Consider the following 19553-nt stretch of genomic DNA (forward strand, 5'->3'; position numbering starts at 1 on the left):
TATTGGATTGATATCTGGTGACTGTGGAGGCCATTGGAGTACAGTGAGCTCATTGTCATGTTCAAGAAACCAGTTTGAGATGATTTGAGCTTTGTGACATTGTGCATTACCCTGCTGGAAGTAGCCATCAGAAGTCATAAAGGAATGAACATGGTCAGCAACAATACTCAGGTAGGCAGTGGTGTTGAAAAAATGCTCAATTGGTACTAAGGGGCCCAAAGTGTGCCCAAAAAATATCCCCCACACCATTACACCACCAGCCTGAACCATTGATACAAGGCAGGATGGTTCCATGCTTTCATGTTGTTTACACCAAATTCTGACCCTACCATCTGATTGCCGCAGCTGAAATAGCAGCCTCAGTTTCTTTTTCTTACAGGAGTGGCACCCGGTGTGGTCTTCTGCTGCTGTAGCCCATCTGCTTCAAGGTTCTAAGTGTTGTGCATTCAGAGATGGATTTCTGTATACCTTTGTTGTAACGAGTGGTTATTTGATTTACTGTTGCCTTTCTATCATCTCAAACCAGTCTGCCCATTCCCCTCTGACCTCTGACATCAACAAGGCGTTTTCATCCACACAACTGCCACTCACTGGATATTTTTTCTTTTTCTCTGTAAACCTTAGAGATGGATGTGTGTAAAAATCCCGGTAGAGCAGCAGTTTTTGAAATACTCAGACCAGCCCATCTGGCACCAACAATCATGCACATTCAAAGTCACTTAAATCCACTTTATTCCTCATTCTGACGCTCGGTTTGAACCTCAGCAAGTCGTCTTCACCACGTCTAGATGCGGCCATGTGACTGGCTGATTAGTATTTTGTGTTACCAAACAATTAAACAGGTGTACCTAATAAATGTGGCCAGTGAGTGAATACAGGGCTGCATAAAATTGTCTTTGCAATAGAAATACCTGTAATAAATGGCTGGAAACCCCTCCTAGAAAAAAAAACACTCCAATCAATCAATAGGGTCAAACCAATTCAATGCCCCCCCCCCACCTTCCCTCCTTACCAACTAGGTTTGGTCATTTGTTGTCATCTAAACCTGTCTTAGGATGCTTTTGAAGAATAAAAGCACAGGAAACAGGCAAAATGACATTTCAGCAAAAATCTTAAGAGCAAATGAAGCAAATCTCTCCAGGAGCTCCAAGAACTCCACAGACATCACAATCCGTAATGGGATTTTATGGTTCAGCAGGAATTTTAGCTGATGCCAACAGCTGCTCTGGGTCTGCATTCCTGGGGGCGGCCGGAATAATGTCATCCGCAGACCCTCTGCAGTCTGCTTTCTACATGAAGCTCGGAGATTTCAACTACATTAAAATGGCAATACTGATCCCTGCAATAAACCAGGTTTAAATAAATCCTGCCTCTTTATATAGCAGTGCAGTAACTAAGGATATCTGCAGCCAGCGTGGCTGGGTGCAGGAGTTAAAGGAACATTTCATATTTTACCAAGCAAACGTTTTTCACTTTCAGGTTTGAATAGGATGAGGAATGGTTAGATCAGCCATTCTCAGCAAGGGTTGCTTGGGATGCCAGCAGTTCCTTGGGCTGTGGCTAATTGACCTCCCATCTGATGGTACCTGCATGGTTCTGGAGACAATGCTACCTAGCAGAGCCAGTGGAGTTTATTTTATTTATTTATTACAGGTACTTTTATACCTCTGTCAATTGTTTTACACATACACTATATTGCCAAAAGTATTGGGAGACGCCTCCAAATCATTGGATTCAGGTGTTCCAATCACCTCCGTGACCACGGGTGTATACAATCAAGCACCTAGGCATGCAGACTGCTTCTACAGACATTTGTGAAAGAATGGGTCGCTCTCTGGAGCTCAGTGAATTCAAGTGTGGTACCGTGATAGGTAGTGGTGCACCAAAATGAAAATTCTGGTGCCAAAACCGAAAACAAAAATTCAGGATGCACTTGGCCAAAAACCGAAACGGGCAGTTTTTAAAAATTTATATTTTTTAGAAAGAAAAATTGATTTTGATTAAAAACAAAAAAAAACACAATATATACCCCAATTATTTTGTAAAATATGAAAGAAGATGTTACGGCAAGTAAATCGATACCCAACCTGTCACACTTTAAAATTGCGCACGCTCATGAAATGGCATCAAACTATGGTACTTAATTTCCATGGGTGATGCTTTAAAAATTCCCTACAGGTTAACAGTGTAGTTACAGAGGAGGTCTAGTAGTGCTAGAATTATTGCTCTTGCTCCAACATTCATGGCGATACGTGTGTGGATTGAACACCGTTTACATATGTGGGTGTGGCCTACATATGTATTCACCACTATGTGCAAGGACGGGGTATTTTAAACTTGTTTTTTTTTATTTTTATTTTTTTTCACACTGTCCCTTTAAAAAAAAATTTGAATCACTTTTATTCCTATCACAAGGAATGCATGCTTCCCTTGTGATAGAAATAATTAGTGACAGGTCCTCTTTAAGGAGAGATATGGGGTCAATAAGACCCCACATCTCTCCTCTACAATGTAAAGCAATAGATCAAAAAAAGCATTGATCTAGGGCAGGGGAATCCAAACTGCGGCCCGAGGGCCAGATGTGGCCCTTTGCTAGCCTTTATCTGGCCCTTGGGGCACTATTCATCCCAATGATATGAAGCAGTATTTGTCCCACTGACACCAACAATGGGGCACTATTGATAACACTTATGTGGTACTATTCCTCCCATTAATGCCAATTATGGGGCACTACTCTTCCTCCTACTGGCCACCATCCCTGAGGCCATGTTTATTCCAAATGATGCCGGGCCCAAAACATTTTCTACCCCCACTGGCCACACTCCGGCCCTTTTAAAGTCTGAAGGATCATAAACCGGCCCTTTGTTTGAAAGGTTTGGAGACCGCTGATCTAGGGCTTTAAAAAAGAAAAAAGACTGTTTACCAGGTGCCGGTCCTCCAAGGGCATAGAGATGAATGGAGGTCACCTTTCCTTCACTAATCTCTATGCCCAGTGCCGGGATCATACAGAAACAGAGCGGCAGCAGCAGCGAGGGGGCAGGGTTTTTTCCACCACCTGTATCGGTGCTTTTTTTCATATCGGTCGATGGCCAATAGAGGTGTTTTTGGCCAAAATGTTTCAGCCACTGAAATTTCGGTCCACTCCTAGTGATAGGTTTCCACCTGTACAATAAGTCCATATGTGACATTTCCTTGCTACTAAATATTCCACGGCCAACTGCTAGTGGTATTATAACAAAATGGAAGTAACTGGAAACAACAGCCACAAAGTGGTAGGCCACTAAAACAGAGTGGAGTCAGTGCATGCTGAAGTGCACAGTGCGAAGAAGTCGCCAACTGTCTGCAGATTCAATAGCTAAAGATCTCCATACTTCGTGTGGCCTTCAGATTAGCACAAAAACAGTGCATAGAGAGCTTCAAAGAATGGGTTTCCATGGCCGAGCAGCTGCATCCAAGCCTTACATCACCAAGTGCAAAGCAAAGTGTCGGATGCAGTGGTGTAAAGCACGCTGCCACTGGACTCTAGAGCAGTGGAGACGTGTTCCCTGGAGTGACCAATCATGCTTCTCTGTCTGGCAATCCAATGGACGTGTCTGGGTTTGGCGGTTGCCAGGAGAACGGTACTTGCCTGACTGTATTGTGCCAAGTGTGAAGTTTGGTGGAGGGGGGATTATGGTGTGGGGTTGTTTTTCAGGGGTTGGGCTTGGCCCCTTAGTTCCAGTGAAGGGAACTCTTAAGGCGTCAGCATACCAAGACATATTGGACGATTTCCTGCTCCCGACTTTGTGGGAAGAGTTTGGAAATGGCCTCTTCCTGTTCCAACATGACTGTGCTCCAGTGCACAATGCAAGGTCCATAAAGACATGGAAGAGTGAGTTTGGGGTGGAGGAACTTCACTGGCCTGCACAGTCCTGACCTCCCACCTATAGAACACCTTTGGAATGAATTAGAGTGGAGACTGTGAGCCAGGCCTTCTCGTCCGACATCAGTGCCTGACCTGACAGATGTGCTTCCGGAAGAATGTTCAAATATTTCCATAGACACACTCCTAAATCTTATAAACGGCCTTCCCAGAAGAGTTGAAGCTGTTGTAGGTGCAAAGGGGGGGCCAACTCAATATTGAACCCTACGGACTAAGACTGGGGGGCCATTAAAGTTCATGTACGTGTAAAGGCAGGCACATTCATACATATACATACTAGGGCCAATTTACTGTAGACAGGAGACAATTAACCTAACAGCATGTCTTTGTAGTGTGGGAGGAAACTGGAGTACCCAGAGGAAACCTACGCAGGGACAGGGAGAACATGCAAACTCCAAGCGTACCAATTATCTTTTCAGCTGTCTGAAATGGTGGGATTCTGACCACCAAGGTAAGGAGGACAATTCTAACAGATATCACCTCTTAAAGTCAAAATACAGGGTTGGCTATGCCCAACCCCTAGTTATAGTGCAGATCAAAAACTTGCCCCTGAAAATGCCAGTCCTGGTTGTGACTGGCTAAAAAGTTAGTGTTGCAGTGTGATCATAGAGGAGAGGAGAGAAAGGAAATGCTTCCTCCAGCCTGCATCAGACTGATGGCATCATGTCAGCCCAGGCAAAGCCACTGGACTGAAGCTCTCCTTTATGCTGTTATGGGAATTGGCTGCGTTCTGAATTCACCGTAGTGTGAAAGCTGAATTACAGGTATGGCTTTTTTTTTTTTTTTTTGCACACTTACATAAGCACTACTAAGTGTAATAAGTGTAATCTTTCTGTCTGCTACTTTGTTCCTCTGCTTTCAGCATGAATCACTTCTGACAGGTTTTCCTGCCACCAAGAGAAAAATGGTGATGGGGGGGGGGGGGACCTCCAGCAGATTGACAGACTCAGTTGTGTTCTTGTGTGCTGTGTGGAGGAGGGGGAAGTGTGTCCCTTCCCTCCAATCATCTTTCAGAACTCTACTCACTGAACTCTGCAGTGCATAACCTCCTCTCTCCATACCGTTTTTTGAACTCTCAGACAAATGTAAAAATCCAGCACCTTGAATGGATGTAGAGAAGAGAAGACTGCAGATAAATAGGTACAACTCATGTAGGAAGATTTCTTTCATCTCTGTGTATTACCTGAGGCCAGTCACTTTACTGGGTATATGTAGGGGTTTACAACCGCTTTAAGCTTTAAGACTAGAAGTTCCCTGTTAGCAGGGACTGAGGTGAATGTGCAATATGTAAATCTAAACAGTGTATCTTTAAAAAAAAAAAAAAAAAAAACAACACTTTCTGTGCTCAGTGTGTTGCTACATGCCAGGAGCTGCACTCACAATTATCTGAATACTAGACAAATGACAGTTGGTACATCATTTTAGGTGCGCACCCACATATAATCAAACCAATGTCCACAGTCACTGCGTACCAAATAATAAAACACGCAACATATAAGTGTCCAGTAAAAGTACGAAGTGAAAAAACAAATAAAAAAGGTCCTCCAAAAAAGTCAGTCAGTGGATAATTGTTCACCATCTGTGCCCATCACCAAGCACTCCACAGCCTCTTACCAGAATAAACTGATTTGTCAGATTATAAAGAGATCAATAAAACTGATAAAATGAGCCACAGAGGGAGTTCTCCAATGCAATCAGTCCCAGCACCCAGACATCAGGTCTGCATCAAATAAAAAACAATCCCCAGAATTCCAATTTGATATCCATATGGTCCTCACAAGCATCAGAGAAGAACAAAAGCTGACATAGTGTAAACAGCCATTGTTGGCGATATTCTCTGCCAATGAAACGCGTTGGGTGGGGCTTAAGGGATAAGTTCGCCTTTTGTAACATGTCACACCCGTATTCAGGTAACATGTTACTGTTGCTGCAGACCCCGCCCCCCCATGCCCCAATCTCCCATTGTGACAGCGAGCGGGGGATCTTCTCGGCGCACTCGCTGTCACAATTTTAAACAGCGTGAATGTGCAGGGCTCCACCCACCCAACCACGTCAATCATAGAGTTCTGTGAAAGGAGAGAACTACAAGTACCAATAGCCATTGTGGCTGTCGGCTTGTAGCGCTCAATGAACTACCAGGACATTGTGGAGTGCTCTAGGTAGTTCATTGATGCTTCCTGTATGAGGCAGTCTGCAGGAGCCCTGCACTACAACCGCCAACAGCAATGCTTTGCAGGTTCCTTTTACCTGCAAAAAGATGTGCATTTATATTTTTTCTTCTCAAAAAGTGAACTTATCCTTTAATTGGTTACGTCATCACGCTCGCCAGATGCCGGAGGTGCGGCTCTTTCTGCTTGTTTTCACAATCTTTTTGTCTTACGTCGGGCACTATGGCGGGTTCTAATCTATGCTGATGTTTTTGGTGACAGCATGGATATCAAATTGATATACCGGTGATTTATATCTGATGCAGGCCAGTTAGTCCGGCTTCTGAGGATTAGAGAAAAGTACACACATACTGAAAGTTGGCTGCTTTCTGCTGAACCAGGTAATGTTTGGTATGTGTGTACACAGCTTAAAGTATAACTAAGGATACAACTTTTTTTTTAGTCTTGGAAAGAGGTGAAGGATCAAAACACTTGCCAATTTTTATTGCTTTCTGGGTCCCCGTTAGGGAAATCCACCCTCTCTCTCTCTCTTTGTCCTGTTTACCATTATCATTGAAAGTGAAAATAAAAGGAAAAATTCTAAATTTTGGGTTGTCCCCAGAAAAGAAAGAGTGGAAATCCTCCAATGGGGACACTGGTGAATTGGAGATTCCCAAGAGACTTCCTCATTTTTCAGGATTTCACTTCCTGTTTTGGCTATGGGACAGGAAGTGAAGGAAAGTCTCCACAATGGGACAAAGGGCAAAAAAAAAATCTGGCAGGGGCTATAACCCGCCCTTGTGCTATCCAAAATGGAAAAAAAAGTTTTGCCTATAGTTCTACGTTAAGAATACAAGTAGACAACATTTGCTTATCCCAGAGTAAAGCTCCAAGCCCGCCATGTCTGTGGAGAACTATTGTTCTAGAATGACAACCAGCATCTTTCACTACAGTGGTTCTCGATCTTAAAACGTGTGAAATAAATGGAAAATACAAAGTAATGGTGAGTGGAACTGGTAATGACAGGTTCCTTAATGGGAAAACATTTGCGGCAATTTTCTCCTCGCTCCCGAAGTGTCGCCCAAGTGTCCCTGGATGGTGACTCAGGATCTCTAATATGATAATGGAGTTTGGCAGAATGAAATGTACATCCCACTGACATTGTTTACTAAGCAGTCTTCGTCTCTTCACACATCATTTATTTAAGAGGCCACTTTCCTAAACCGGAGGCTGCTGATTTTGCGAGTTTGCTTATTAATAGCGTTCGTCCTCTGGGACCTTAAAAGGATAAACAAAGATTGAAGAGGTCCTCTCCTGGGAACATCTGACTCCGGGGAAACAACCTACCTGATGACTGGCTAAAGTAGAACTCCAATTTTGAGATCTCCCTGCCGTAATTCTGGTCCACATGGGAGTTGGGCTGCCCCCACCCACTTTCATGAATTCCAGCTCCTCCTATTAGGAGTCTACAAAATATTAAAGTAGAACTGCAGTGCATCTGAGCACCACAAGCCAAAAATACGATTTAATTCATTTTTTATAATCAAAGAAAACTCCCCCTATCTATCTGTGTCGCCATGATTTATTTTGTTGAGAAATCATTTTGAAAAATACCCCCCAGGCATTTCTGGCAGTGGCCATCTTGAGTAAGGGCAAATAATTTTTTCTGCATCCAAAATGCAGAGAAAGTAGGTTATATGGTTGTCAATGTCATAGTTCACATCAGTGCTTGCAGTTCCAGTGCGTTCCAGTTGCAGAAGCAAAAAAGTAGAGAGGGGGAAAAAAATGAACTGGAATGCATAAAAAAAAGCACTGAAACATGTCACAAACGCATCAACGTGCACCAAAAAACGCGCATGTCCCTATTTCGATTGAAGAAAGAGGAGAAAAAATGAACTGGAATGCATTAAAAAAAAAAAAAAACGCACTGGAACGTGTTAATTTCAGAATGCATCTGGACTGTGTTTCTATAGTGTGAACCAGCCCTAAGAGGCACCGAGCACAACACCGGCATCACCCTGGGGGATATATATGGTATGTTAAAGAATATCACACGGCTCAAAGACACCCTGGAATATATATATATATATATATACATACATACACATACATACATTAATACACACACACTAATATATATATATATATATATATATATACATACATACATACATACATACATACACACACACATATATATATATACACATACATACATATATGCACAAACACACACACATACATACATATACACATACATACAGTGGGGCAAAAAAGTATTTAGTCAGCCACCAATTGTGCAAGTTCTCCCACTTAAAAAGATGAGAGAGGCCTGTAATTGGCATCATAGGTAGACCTCAACTATGAGAGACAAAATGAGAAAAAAAATCCAGACAATCACATTGGCTGATTTGGAAAGAATTTATTTGCAAATTATGGTGGAAAATAAGTATTTGGTCACCTACAAACAAGCAAGATTTCTGGCTCTCACAGACCTGTACCTTCTTCTTTAACTAGTTGCCGACCGCAGATAGCCGAATGACGGCTGCACTGCAGCCGGCCAGTTCTGAGTGGACGTCATATGACGGCCTCCCAGAACGCGCTCTCCTGCGCTCCCCAGAGGGCGCGCACCCGGCGATCTCCGTGATCGCTGTGTCCTACGGACACAGCTGATCACGTGATGTGGTAAAAGGCCAATCACAGCGGCCTTTTACCACGTGATCAGCGGTGTCCAATGACGCGCTGATCAGAGGGAAATGCAAGTGCCGGTTCTCGGCTGCACTTTCCTCACGCTGTCAGATCGTGAGGAAAGTACTGCCGAGAACCGGCAGTTGTCAGAGCGGGGACCGGCACCGATCATCAGGGCACTGATGATCAGTGCCCTGATGATCGGTGCCCAGCAGTACCACCCGCAAGTTCCGTCCACCTGTGCCCAGCAGTGCGCCCACTAGCTCCGCCCACCTGTGCCCAGCAGATCACCCACCTGTGCCCAGCAGTGCACCCACCTGTGCACAGCAGTGCACCCACCTGTGCCACTCTGCAGTGTCCCACACCTGTGCCCAGCAGTGCCACCCACCTGTGCCCACCCACCTGTGCCCACCAGTGCCACCCACCTGTGCCCACCCACCAGTGCTGCCCACCAGTGCTGCCAGTCAGTGCCCAGGGGTTGTGCCAATCAGTGCTGCCAGTCAGTGCCCAGCAGTGATGCCAGTCAGTGCCGTCTATCAGTACCCATCATCAGTGTCACCTATCAGTGCCGCCTATCAGTGCTGCATATTAGTGCCGCCTATCCGTGCCACCTCATTAGTACTGCCTATCAGTGCCTTTTAGTGCTGCCTATCAGTGCCCATCAGTGCCGTCTCATCAACGTACATCAGTGAAGGAGAAAAAATACCTGTTTGAAAAATTTTATAATAGAAACAAAGAAACTTTTTTTTTTTTTTTCAAATTTTTTGTACTTTTTTTATTTATAGCGCAAAAAGTAGAGTGCCCAGCGGCGATTAAATACCACCAAAAGAAAGCTCTATTTGTGAGAAAAAAATGATCAAAATTTCATATGGGTACAATGTTGCATGACCGCGCAATTGTCAATCAAAGTGCGGCAGCGCTGAAAGCTGAAAATTGGCCTGGTAAATAAGGGGGTATAAGTGCCTGGTAGGCAAGTGGTTAAGAGGCTCCTCTGTCCTGCACTCATTACCTGTATAGTTGAGGTCTACCTATGATGCCAATTACAGGCCTCTCTCATCTTTTTAAGTGGGAGAACTTGCACAATTGGTGGCTGACTAAATACTTTTTTGCCCCACTGTACACATACATATATACATACACATAATATATATATATAAGCTCTGCTCTATGCTAGGACAATCCTGGGTTCACACAGGAGCAGTGGGGAAACCGCATGCGATTTGGACAGTAATCTCACCACGTTCCTGTTCAAATCGCAGGCTATTCTTTGCAGTACAATTTGCATCTATACATTTTGTATGGATGCAAATCTCACCGCAAAGTATCAGTACACAGTATTGGTGAGTACTTGAGTGAAAGTATCGGTACTCATAGTCGCCAATCAAAAAAGGGGGTCAGTGCATCCTTAGTTAATAGTGTAAGTAGATTGCTTAGTCAATAGTCAAATTGTTCCAAGTACTTTATTGCGTCTTCCGAGGACTTTGGCCACAAACTTGTCTTTAGAAGCATTTCAGAAAATACGGCAATATTTCCATTCACAGACAATACTTGTGCCGGCTGTTATACGATCGCTCGCACGTCTGCTCTTTCAGGAAGAGTCAACATGTATATTACTCATTACATTGTGAAGCAAGGCTCTCCGGGGGTGAGGAAAAACACTGGACATCATCATCGCAGACATCTCTTTCAAGTGAATCATAGGAAGAGGTCTGTCAGCAACAACGATTCTTCTCCGGGGCCCCACTGTGTGATATTTTGGCTAAAAACCCTCTAGAGCCAAACAAGTTAAAGAGAAGAGACATACTGGAAGTGTTTGTATACTCGGCTGCCCTGCACCAACAACACCGCTGCTGACCCATGGGGTTGTCGGAAGACATCAAACCAGGATACAAGATCTCAACATGTACACACAAAACGTGCAGGATGAATACACCCGCTCACAGGGATTTTATCAGGAAAGGTGCAGATACTATCTCCCTTTTCAGAGAACACAGAGCCAATTATTTTGTATAGAATATAATAACAAAAAAAGGCAGTAAAATCCATGCAGCCAATAACAACAGAACCCAGTAGCAACGACAGACCCTCCTCAGCAATGAGACACCCTCCTCAACAATAGCAGGCCCTCCCCAGCAACGGTAGACCCTTACGCAGCAACGGGAGACCTTACGCAGCAACGAGAGACCCTCCTCAGCAACAATGGACCCCCCAGCAATGACAGACCCTCCTCAGCAATGATAGATCTCCCCCCCAGCAACGCCAGATCCTCCTCAGCAATAAGAGACCTTCCCCAGCAACCACAGACCCTCCCCAGCAACAATATATCTTCCCCAACAACAATAGCCCCCCACCAGCAACATAAAAGCCACCTCAGCAACAATAGACCCCCCCACGGCAATGAGAGATCCTCCTCAGCAACAATAGACCCATCTCAATAACAACATACCTCCCCTCAGCAACAATAGACCCCTGTCAGGGACGACAGATTTTTTTCACCAATGGCAGATCCTTCCCAACAACAACAACAGATCCACCTCAGCAACCTCAGACATGAAATATGAACAAAACCTAGATCTCTAGTGTGTAGCTACATAAAGAACAATTGATTTTGTTGTGCCCTTGCAGAACGTATGCAGAAAAGCTGACGTCTCTGCACCATGGTGTGAACAAGCCTTTAAAAGTGGTTGTAAATCTCAGACATGAAATATGAACAAAAGCATTTCCTTCTACAGTGTGTACTTGTTTCAATTAAGAGCACTAACTGCCGTTTCATTCCTCTCCTATCAGCATGAATCACTTCTAACAAGTTTTCCTGACACCAAGTGAAAAAGGGTGACAGGGGAGGGATCTCCAACAATGTTACAGCCTCAGCTCTGTTCCTGTGAGCTGTGTGGAGTGGGGTGTGTCCCTTACCTCCAATCAGCTCTCAGAAATATCCTCACTAAGCACTCCAGCGTGTAACTTCAGCTCTCCACACCCATTTTTGAACTCTCAGACAAGCGTTTTATATTCTGGACTTGGAACGCATGTAGAAAAGAGAAGACTGCAGATAAACAGGTACAACTTATGTAGGAGGATTTGTTTCTTCTCTGTGCATCACCTGAGGCCAGTCACTTCACTGGGTATCTGTGAGAATTTTCAACCACTTTATGTTTTTTCTGAATAAACCATGGACTGATTGGCTTCGGCAGCTGACTTCAGTTTTTCTGCACACGTTCTGCAAAGGCACAACCAAATCAATTGTTCTCTATGTGCCCTGTTCACACCACAACAGTAGTATCACATGCAGATTTTTTTCTGCGCAGGAATCTGCAATGTATATAAAACTCATTGAAGCGCGCATGAAAACTGATGTAAACTGATGTCTCTGCAAGTGAAATCTGTGCGTCAGTTTCCATCAGTTTTCTGCACGTATGGCGTGAACAAGTGCGTCAGCTACACTAATACTCTAAAGGTAGATCATTCTCAGAACAAATTATGGACTGTTTGGATTCAACAATAGCGCAACTTGGCTATTCTAGCAAAAAATTTCTTGGTCATGAAGGGGGTAAAACCATCCAGAACTAACTGAAGTGGTTAAGATATGTTATTTTGTTCACAGAGTTAAAAAAAAAAAAAAAGTCTTTGATGGTTTGGTGGCATTATTTATTTATGATTATTAAACTTTTGGTAATTACAATGAACCTTTGATACCGGGATAAGATCTTGAAGGAAACCCATATGGAAGAGAAATATATTCTAAAAATATTCTTCCCAAATATATTGCCATATATTTGAAATGCTACAATTTTGGCCATATTCAATATATTTAATAAGAAAATCATATATATATATATATATATATATATATATATATATATATATATATATATATATATATATATATATATATTTTTTTTTTTTTTTTTTTTTTTTTAATATATTCTTCAGATTTTTTTTAACAATAAAAAAGTAATTTTAACCACTAGCCTACAGGGCACTTATACCCCCTTCCAGCCCAGGCCAATTTACAGCTTTCAGCGCTGTTGCACTTTGAATGAAAATTGCGCAGTCATGCAACACCGTACCCATATGAAAATTTTATTGTTTTTTTGGTGACAGATAGAGCTTTATTTTGGTGGTGTTTAATCACCTCTGGGATTTTTTATTTTTTCTTAAACAAACCAAAAACCACTGAAAATTTTGAAAAAAAAAAAAAAAGTTTTAGTTTTTGGTATAAAATTTTGTAAATAAGTGATTTTTCTCCTTCACTGATGTGCGCTAATGAGGCTGCACTGATGGGCACAGATAGGCTGCACTGATGGACACTGATAGGTAGCACCGATGGGCACTGATGAGGAGGCACTGGTAGGTGGCACTGATGGGCATTGACAGGCATCACTGATGGGCACTGAAAGGCATCCCTCATATGGCACTGATAGGCGGCACTGATTGGCACTGATGCACACTCATAGGCAGCACTGATTCACACTGATAGGTGGCACTGATTGGCGGCACTGATAGGTGGCACTAACTGGCATTGATAGGTGGCACTGATGGGCGACACTGAAAGGCAGCTCAGCTGGGCACTGATATGTGGCATTGTTGTGGCACTGAAATGTGGCACTGACAGTTGGCATGGATGAGCACTGAGAGCTGGTACTGATGGACACTGACAGGTGGCGCTGCTGGGGCTACACAGATCATCAGGGCACACTGATCATCAGTGCCCTGATGATCAGTGTACATGTCCCCTCCGAGGAATGCCGATTACCGGCTCTCCTCTCCTCACGAGCTGTCAGCGTGACAACTCGTGAGGAGAGAAATGCCAATGACCGGCATTTCCCTGTTTACATGTGATCAGCTGTGACTGGACACAGCTGATCACATGACCGAGCCAACATCTTCGGCTCTTTCCGTGGATCGGAGATCCGCTGTGTCCGAGGGGGACAGCGCACCACCGATCGCCGCGCACTCTGGGAGCCGCGCATGCGCGTTTAGAATGGGAGGACGTCATATGACGTGCTCCCAGAACGAGAGAAACGCCTTGCGTCCGTCATTGTACTATATGGTGGGCGGGAGGCGGTTAACATATATTTGTAAATGCATTCCAAAAATGTAGATTTGTACTTTTAAAGACATTACAGTATATTTGAAGTTTATCTTCAAAAATATTTTTCATATATTTTGTAATACAAACGCATTTCAACGAGAGAGAGAGAGAGAGAGAGAGAGAGAGAGAGAGAGAGAGAGAGAGAGAGAGATTGAAATATATTGAATATGGCCAAAATTGTAGAATTTAAAATATATGACAATATATTTGGGAAGAATATTTTTAAAATATATTTTCTTCCATGTGGGTATGGTGGTCTTTAGTAAGAAAAAAAAAAAAGCATGAAGAGTTCAATAAATGATGTCTCACCTTGGGAAGCAGGCTTGCGTTTCGTATCTTGTCCACCATGTCCTTGCCTTCAGGATGGATTTTGGCCACATGAGTCCACATCCGCTCCCAGGTTTGACTGTCGATGGGGAAGCCACTCTTGTTGACATAAAACAAACTCCCGGGCTCCTTATCCTCTTCCTCAGAGTAGCCCCCCGAGCTGTTACCCGAGGCGCTGGCCGGGGCAGGTGTAAGGGAAGCAGCCAGAGGCCGGTCATGGAGACTCCGAGACCGAGCGGGCTTTGTAGTCTTTGTGCCAGCGTTCTGGTGGTGTGTGTGGCAGTGCTTGCTGTGAGCACGAAGGAAGCTGGAACTGGACCCGGTCATATTGGCAAAACTTGTCCCAGTCACTGAGGACCAACCAGTTCAATACATCCCAAGATACAGAAGGTCCATCTTAACCTCCTACAACCCAGCCGGAGCACATAAGGAAGGCAAAGAGACGCCGTCCAACTTCATAGACCTGAACAAAGGAAAGAACAACGCAGGATGAAGATTGATGTAGCTACAGATGAAGGAATCACATCTTACAAGAAGGTCACAAGGCCCACAGCAAAGCAAAATCTGTCAATGCAACTAAATACAACATCTTACTACTTTGTAATGGTCTTCACATAGGTAACAATATTGCCGGGTATGATGCGATTTTTATCGCGATTATTATACAGGATTTATATAGCGCCAACAGTTTACGCAGCGCTTTACAATATATAGGGAGAACATACAATTACCATACAGAAGGAATAGGAGGGACCTGCCCATGGAGCTTACCATCTGTAGAACTATCATTCTGCTAAAACACCTAAAATAAAATAACACTCCCCTGAGATCAATACAGAGTCAGGTACTTAATGGCCATTAGAAGCTGCAGTAAGTCAGACAGATCCCGCCTCATTTCCTGGCTGGAGGACATCCAGGATTATCTAGCTCTTTCCTCCCCAGCCTGATAGTCCCTGATCTGCCCCTTATATTGATGGGATTAAAGATCTTTCAATCATAAAGCTTCAACATCACATGTGGGCATTGCCTTTTGCAGATGCAGTCTGCCTAGAAACACCTGCTCCTCCAGACGGACAACCACCCTTTGGCCCAGGGCTCAACAAACCCCAGTCGCCAGGTCGCCATGGTGACTAAAAATTGCCTTCTGGCTCCTGGGTTCACACATATGTGTACTTAAATCACAATGTCATTCCGGTTTCTGTGCGATTTCAGTACAGGTGCAATTTTCTCTCTCACTCAACAACGGCCTCCCATTGACTTTAATGCAAAAACCGCCTCTCATTGACTTCCCAGTGCAAACACACTTTTCATGACTTCAATGCAAAACGCCTCCCATTGACTTCAATGCAAAAACGCCTCTCACTGACTTTAATGCAAAAACCGCCTCTCATTGACTTTGATGCAAAAACCGCCTCTCATTGACTTCCCAGTGCAAAAACACTTTTCATTGACTTCAATGCAAAAACATTACTCATTGACTTTAATGCAAAAACGCCTCCCATTGACTTCAATGCAAAAACACCTCTCATTGACTTTAATGCAAAACACCTCTCATTGACTTCAATGCAAAAATGCCTCTCACTGACTTTAATGCAAAAAACGCCTCTCACTGACTTTAATGCAAAAAACGCCTCTCACTGACTTTAATGCAAAAAACGCCTCTCACTGACTTTAATGCAAAAAACGCCTCTCATTACCCTTAATGCAAAAACCGCCTCTCATTACCCTTAATGCAAAAACCGCCTCTCATTACCCTTAATGCAAAAACCGCCTCTCATCGACTTCAGTGCAAAAACATTACTCATTGACTTTAATGCAAAAACGCCTCCCATTGACTTCAATGCAACAACTTAATAGCAATCCTATGTGAACACTTACCCCACATGCCACTCTACTCTATCACTTGCAAGTCTGGAACGCACCGCTGCAAACTCACACAGGACCCTTTTTGTAACGGCACTCAAAATGCAATGCGTGTGGATCGCATCTGCATGAACCATTGCAATAGGAACACATAATATCTAGGTCTGTTATGCGAATCTGTGAGTTTGAAAATGCATCCAGAATCCAGCAAATTTGTCAAGCCCTGTTTTAGATATTTTGAAATTTGCATAACACCTCCCAAGAGCCAGGCCAATCCTTGCATCAGGGTTCATGAAAGGGGTACTGAGGCAGCGTGGTATGTACAGCACCCTGGCAGCCCCTCCCACCACCCATGATTTGCTTTCCTTGCAGAGAGAAGCACAGAGATCCATTGATGATATCATTGTGTCTAAAAAAAATAATGTAATAAAAAATATGAAAGTTTAATTTGAAAAAAAAAAGTAAGCATGTTAGGTGAGGGATGAGGGAGTAACCAGGCAGGGTAAAATATAACAAGAATACATTTCAGCTTTTATGTTTTTAACTACAACAAATGGTGTTTATTCTCAGCTTATAGTTCTGTATTAAATTCAGATGTTCTAAAAGAATGCTAGAAATACTAATCTTGGAAAAACAGCTGGTCCTGAATTCAATAGCAGCTGGTCACATGACCAAAAATCATCATGTGATCTCTGCTGAAGGCGAGGATTAGCCAATCTTAGCTCTGTCCCTGTTTTACTGAAGATCATATATAACAGGCATTCTGTCACGTCTGCATGCCATGGGATCCTCAACAAAGGGCTCCAGCTAAAATATTTATCAATTTCTGACATTTAGAGATCTGCGGACACTAAGGCTGGCCACAGATGTTTCGTTTTTGGTTTTTGGAGGGCAGATCAAAAAAAGAAAAAAAAAAAGGCACAGATTCCCCCAGCCACATATGCAAGGTGGATGGAGGACTCCTCACCACTGTGCCATTGTATTCTGACAATGGGGATCATCTACTATCAGAATGCACCAAACAGCGCCTGCAGTTGCTCAACGACAAAAGTTTTCCAACAGTTCAGTCGTTACATCAACTTCTGTCAGGCGGGAACGGCCATAGATAGATCAAAATTTGACAGGTCCCCAAATTTTGATTCATCTATGGGCAACTTGACTCCAAAATGTGTCAACATCAACTAATTAACAATATTTTTTTTAACAATATATAAGTATATCAATCAGAGTCATGATAAGCAACTGACATCACAGAATGTTTGGCATCCATGTCATACATGCGTTTAATTTATGGATAGCAGAGCTGGTCACATGAAAGCTGCATGTATGTTCGAGTGTCAGCTTTAAATGGTTCCATCTCCACCATCCCATGCTACAAATGACCAGTATGGTAGATAAAAAAAAAAAAATAAAAAAAAAAGCGCCAAAGAAACACTGTTGTTGGCCACCTCAAGTACCCTTGGACGTTTTTCATTGGCTCTGGGACCTTTTTTCTACAACACACTGCGCACTACTCTTGTCAGCTTGTAGTGGCAGGAACTCTCCACGCAGCACCCCTCCACCTCACTTGATACCACCGGGAATTTGGAGGTGGCTGAGAGCAATAGAATGTACTTTTTTGAATTAAGAATACATACTTGAATAGAATTTTTTTTTAAATCAGAGTTTTCAAAATGTCCTTCTAAATACAGGTCCTCTTGAAAAGACCAAGAGCAGATCTAAGCTGCATTCTAAAATGTTCAGGCAGAAAGTTGTCTCCCATGGGATTGTAATGCAGCCATAACATAAATATATATACAAATATTTTTATTGATACAAAGTTACTTGTAGAAGAAACAATAAAAACAATGTAAATACTTCAGGCATGAATGCTTACAATCTGTACCTTTGAACAGTATAACAGATAACAAATGGGCCTCAAAGCCTAACTATACAGTAAGCAATTGTGATTATCACTGACGTGGTTTGATTACATATAATATAATCTTCATCAGGGGGAGCACATAAAAAGGTACCTGTAATGTAGAAAAAGCAAGCATAGCAAAAGTACTCATGCAACTTGTATTTCACTGTGTCTTAATACATACAGTGGGGCAAAAAAGTATTTAGTCAGCCACCAATTGTGCAAGTTCTCCCACTTAAAAAGATGAGAGAGGCCTGTAATTGGCATCATAGGTAGACCTCAACTATGAGAGACAAAATGAGAAAAAAAATCCAGACAATCACATTGGCTGATTTGGAAAGAATTTATTTGCAAATTATGGTGGAAAATAAGTATTTGGTCACCTACAAACAAACAAGATTTCTGGCTCTCACAGGCCTGTACCTTCTTCTTTAAGAGGCTCCTCTGTCCTGCACTCATTACCTGTATCAATGGCACCTGCTTGAACTTGTTATCAGTATAAAAGACACCTGTCCACAACCTCAAACAGTCACACTCCAAACTCCACTATGGTAAAGACCAAAGAGCTGTCGAAGGACTCCAGAAACAAAATTGTATACCTGCACCAGGCTGGGAAGACTGAATCTGCAATAGGCAAGCAGCTTGGTGTGAACAAATCAACTGTGGGAGTAATAATTAGAAAATGGAAGACATACAAGACCACTGATAATCTCCCTCGATCTGGGGCTCCACGCAAGATCTCACCCCGTGGGGTCAAAATGATCACAAGAACGGTGAGCAAAAATCCCAGGACCACACAGGGGGAGCTAGTGAATGACCTGCAGAGTGCTGGGACCAACATAACAAAGGCTACCATCAGTAACACACTACGCCGCCAGGGACTCAGATCCTGCAGTGCCAGACGTGTCCCCCTGCTTAAGCCAGTACATGTCCGGGCCCATCTGAAGTTTGCTAGAGAGCATTTGGATGATCCAGAAGAGGATTGGGAGAATGTCATATGGTCAGATGAAACCAAAATAGAACTGTTTGGTAGAAACACAACTCGTCGTGTTTGGAGGAGAGAGAATGCTGAGTTGCATCCAAAGAACACCAAACCTACTGTGAAGCATGGGGGTGGCAACATCATACTTTGGGGCTGTTTCTCCGCAAAGGGACCAGGACGACTGATCCATGTACAGGACCGAATGAATGGGGCCATGTATCGTGAGATTTTGAGTGCAAACCTCCTTTCATCAGCAAGGGCATTGAAGGTGAAACGTGGCTGGGTCTTCCAACATGACAATGATCCCAAACATACCGCCTGGGCAACGAAGGAGTGGCTTCGTAAGAAGCATTTCAAGGTCCTGGAGTGGCCTAGCCAGTCTCCAGATCTCAACCCCATAGAAAATCTTTTGGAGGGAGTTTAAAGTCCGTGTTGCCCAGCGACAGCCCCAAAACATCACTGCTCTAGAGGAGATCTGCATGGAGGAATGGGCCAACATACCAGCAACAGTGTGTGCCAACCTTGTGAAGACTTACAGGAAATGTTTGACCTCTGTCATTGCCAACAAAGGATATATAACAAAGTATTGAGATGAACTTTTCATATTGACCAAATACTTATTTTCCACC

The 19553-nt window shown here is 43.2% G+C and overlaps 1 protein-coding gene across 2 annotated transcripts in view; it reads right to left on the bottom strand.

Annotated features, from left to right (window-relative positions):
* The window catches only part of VASH2 (vasohibin 2), a 146570-nt gene that overhangs the window by 105996 nt on the left and 21021 nt on the right, over positions 1-19553 (bottom strand). For both annotated transcript variants that reach the window (XM_089677781.1, XM_089677782.1), the window contains exon 2: positions 14159-14639. In XM_089677781.1, the coding sequence (XP_089533907.1) occupies positions 14159-14503 (345 nt within the window). In that variant the 5' untranslated portion in view covers positions 14504-14639. The remainder of the gene's footprint in view (positions 1-14158; positions 14640-19553) is intronic.

Source organism: Staurois parvus, unplaced genomic scaffold (genome assembly GCF_062004578.1).
Source record: "Staurois parvus isolate SC_StPar_1 unplaced genomic scaffold, SC_StPar_1.0 ptg000192l, whole genome shotgun sequence".
In the NCBI taxonomy this organism is placed as follows: domain Eukaryota; kingdom Metazoa; phylum Chordata; class Amphibia; order Anura; family Ranidae; genus Staurois; species Staurois parvus.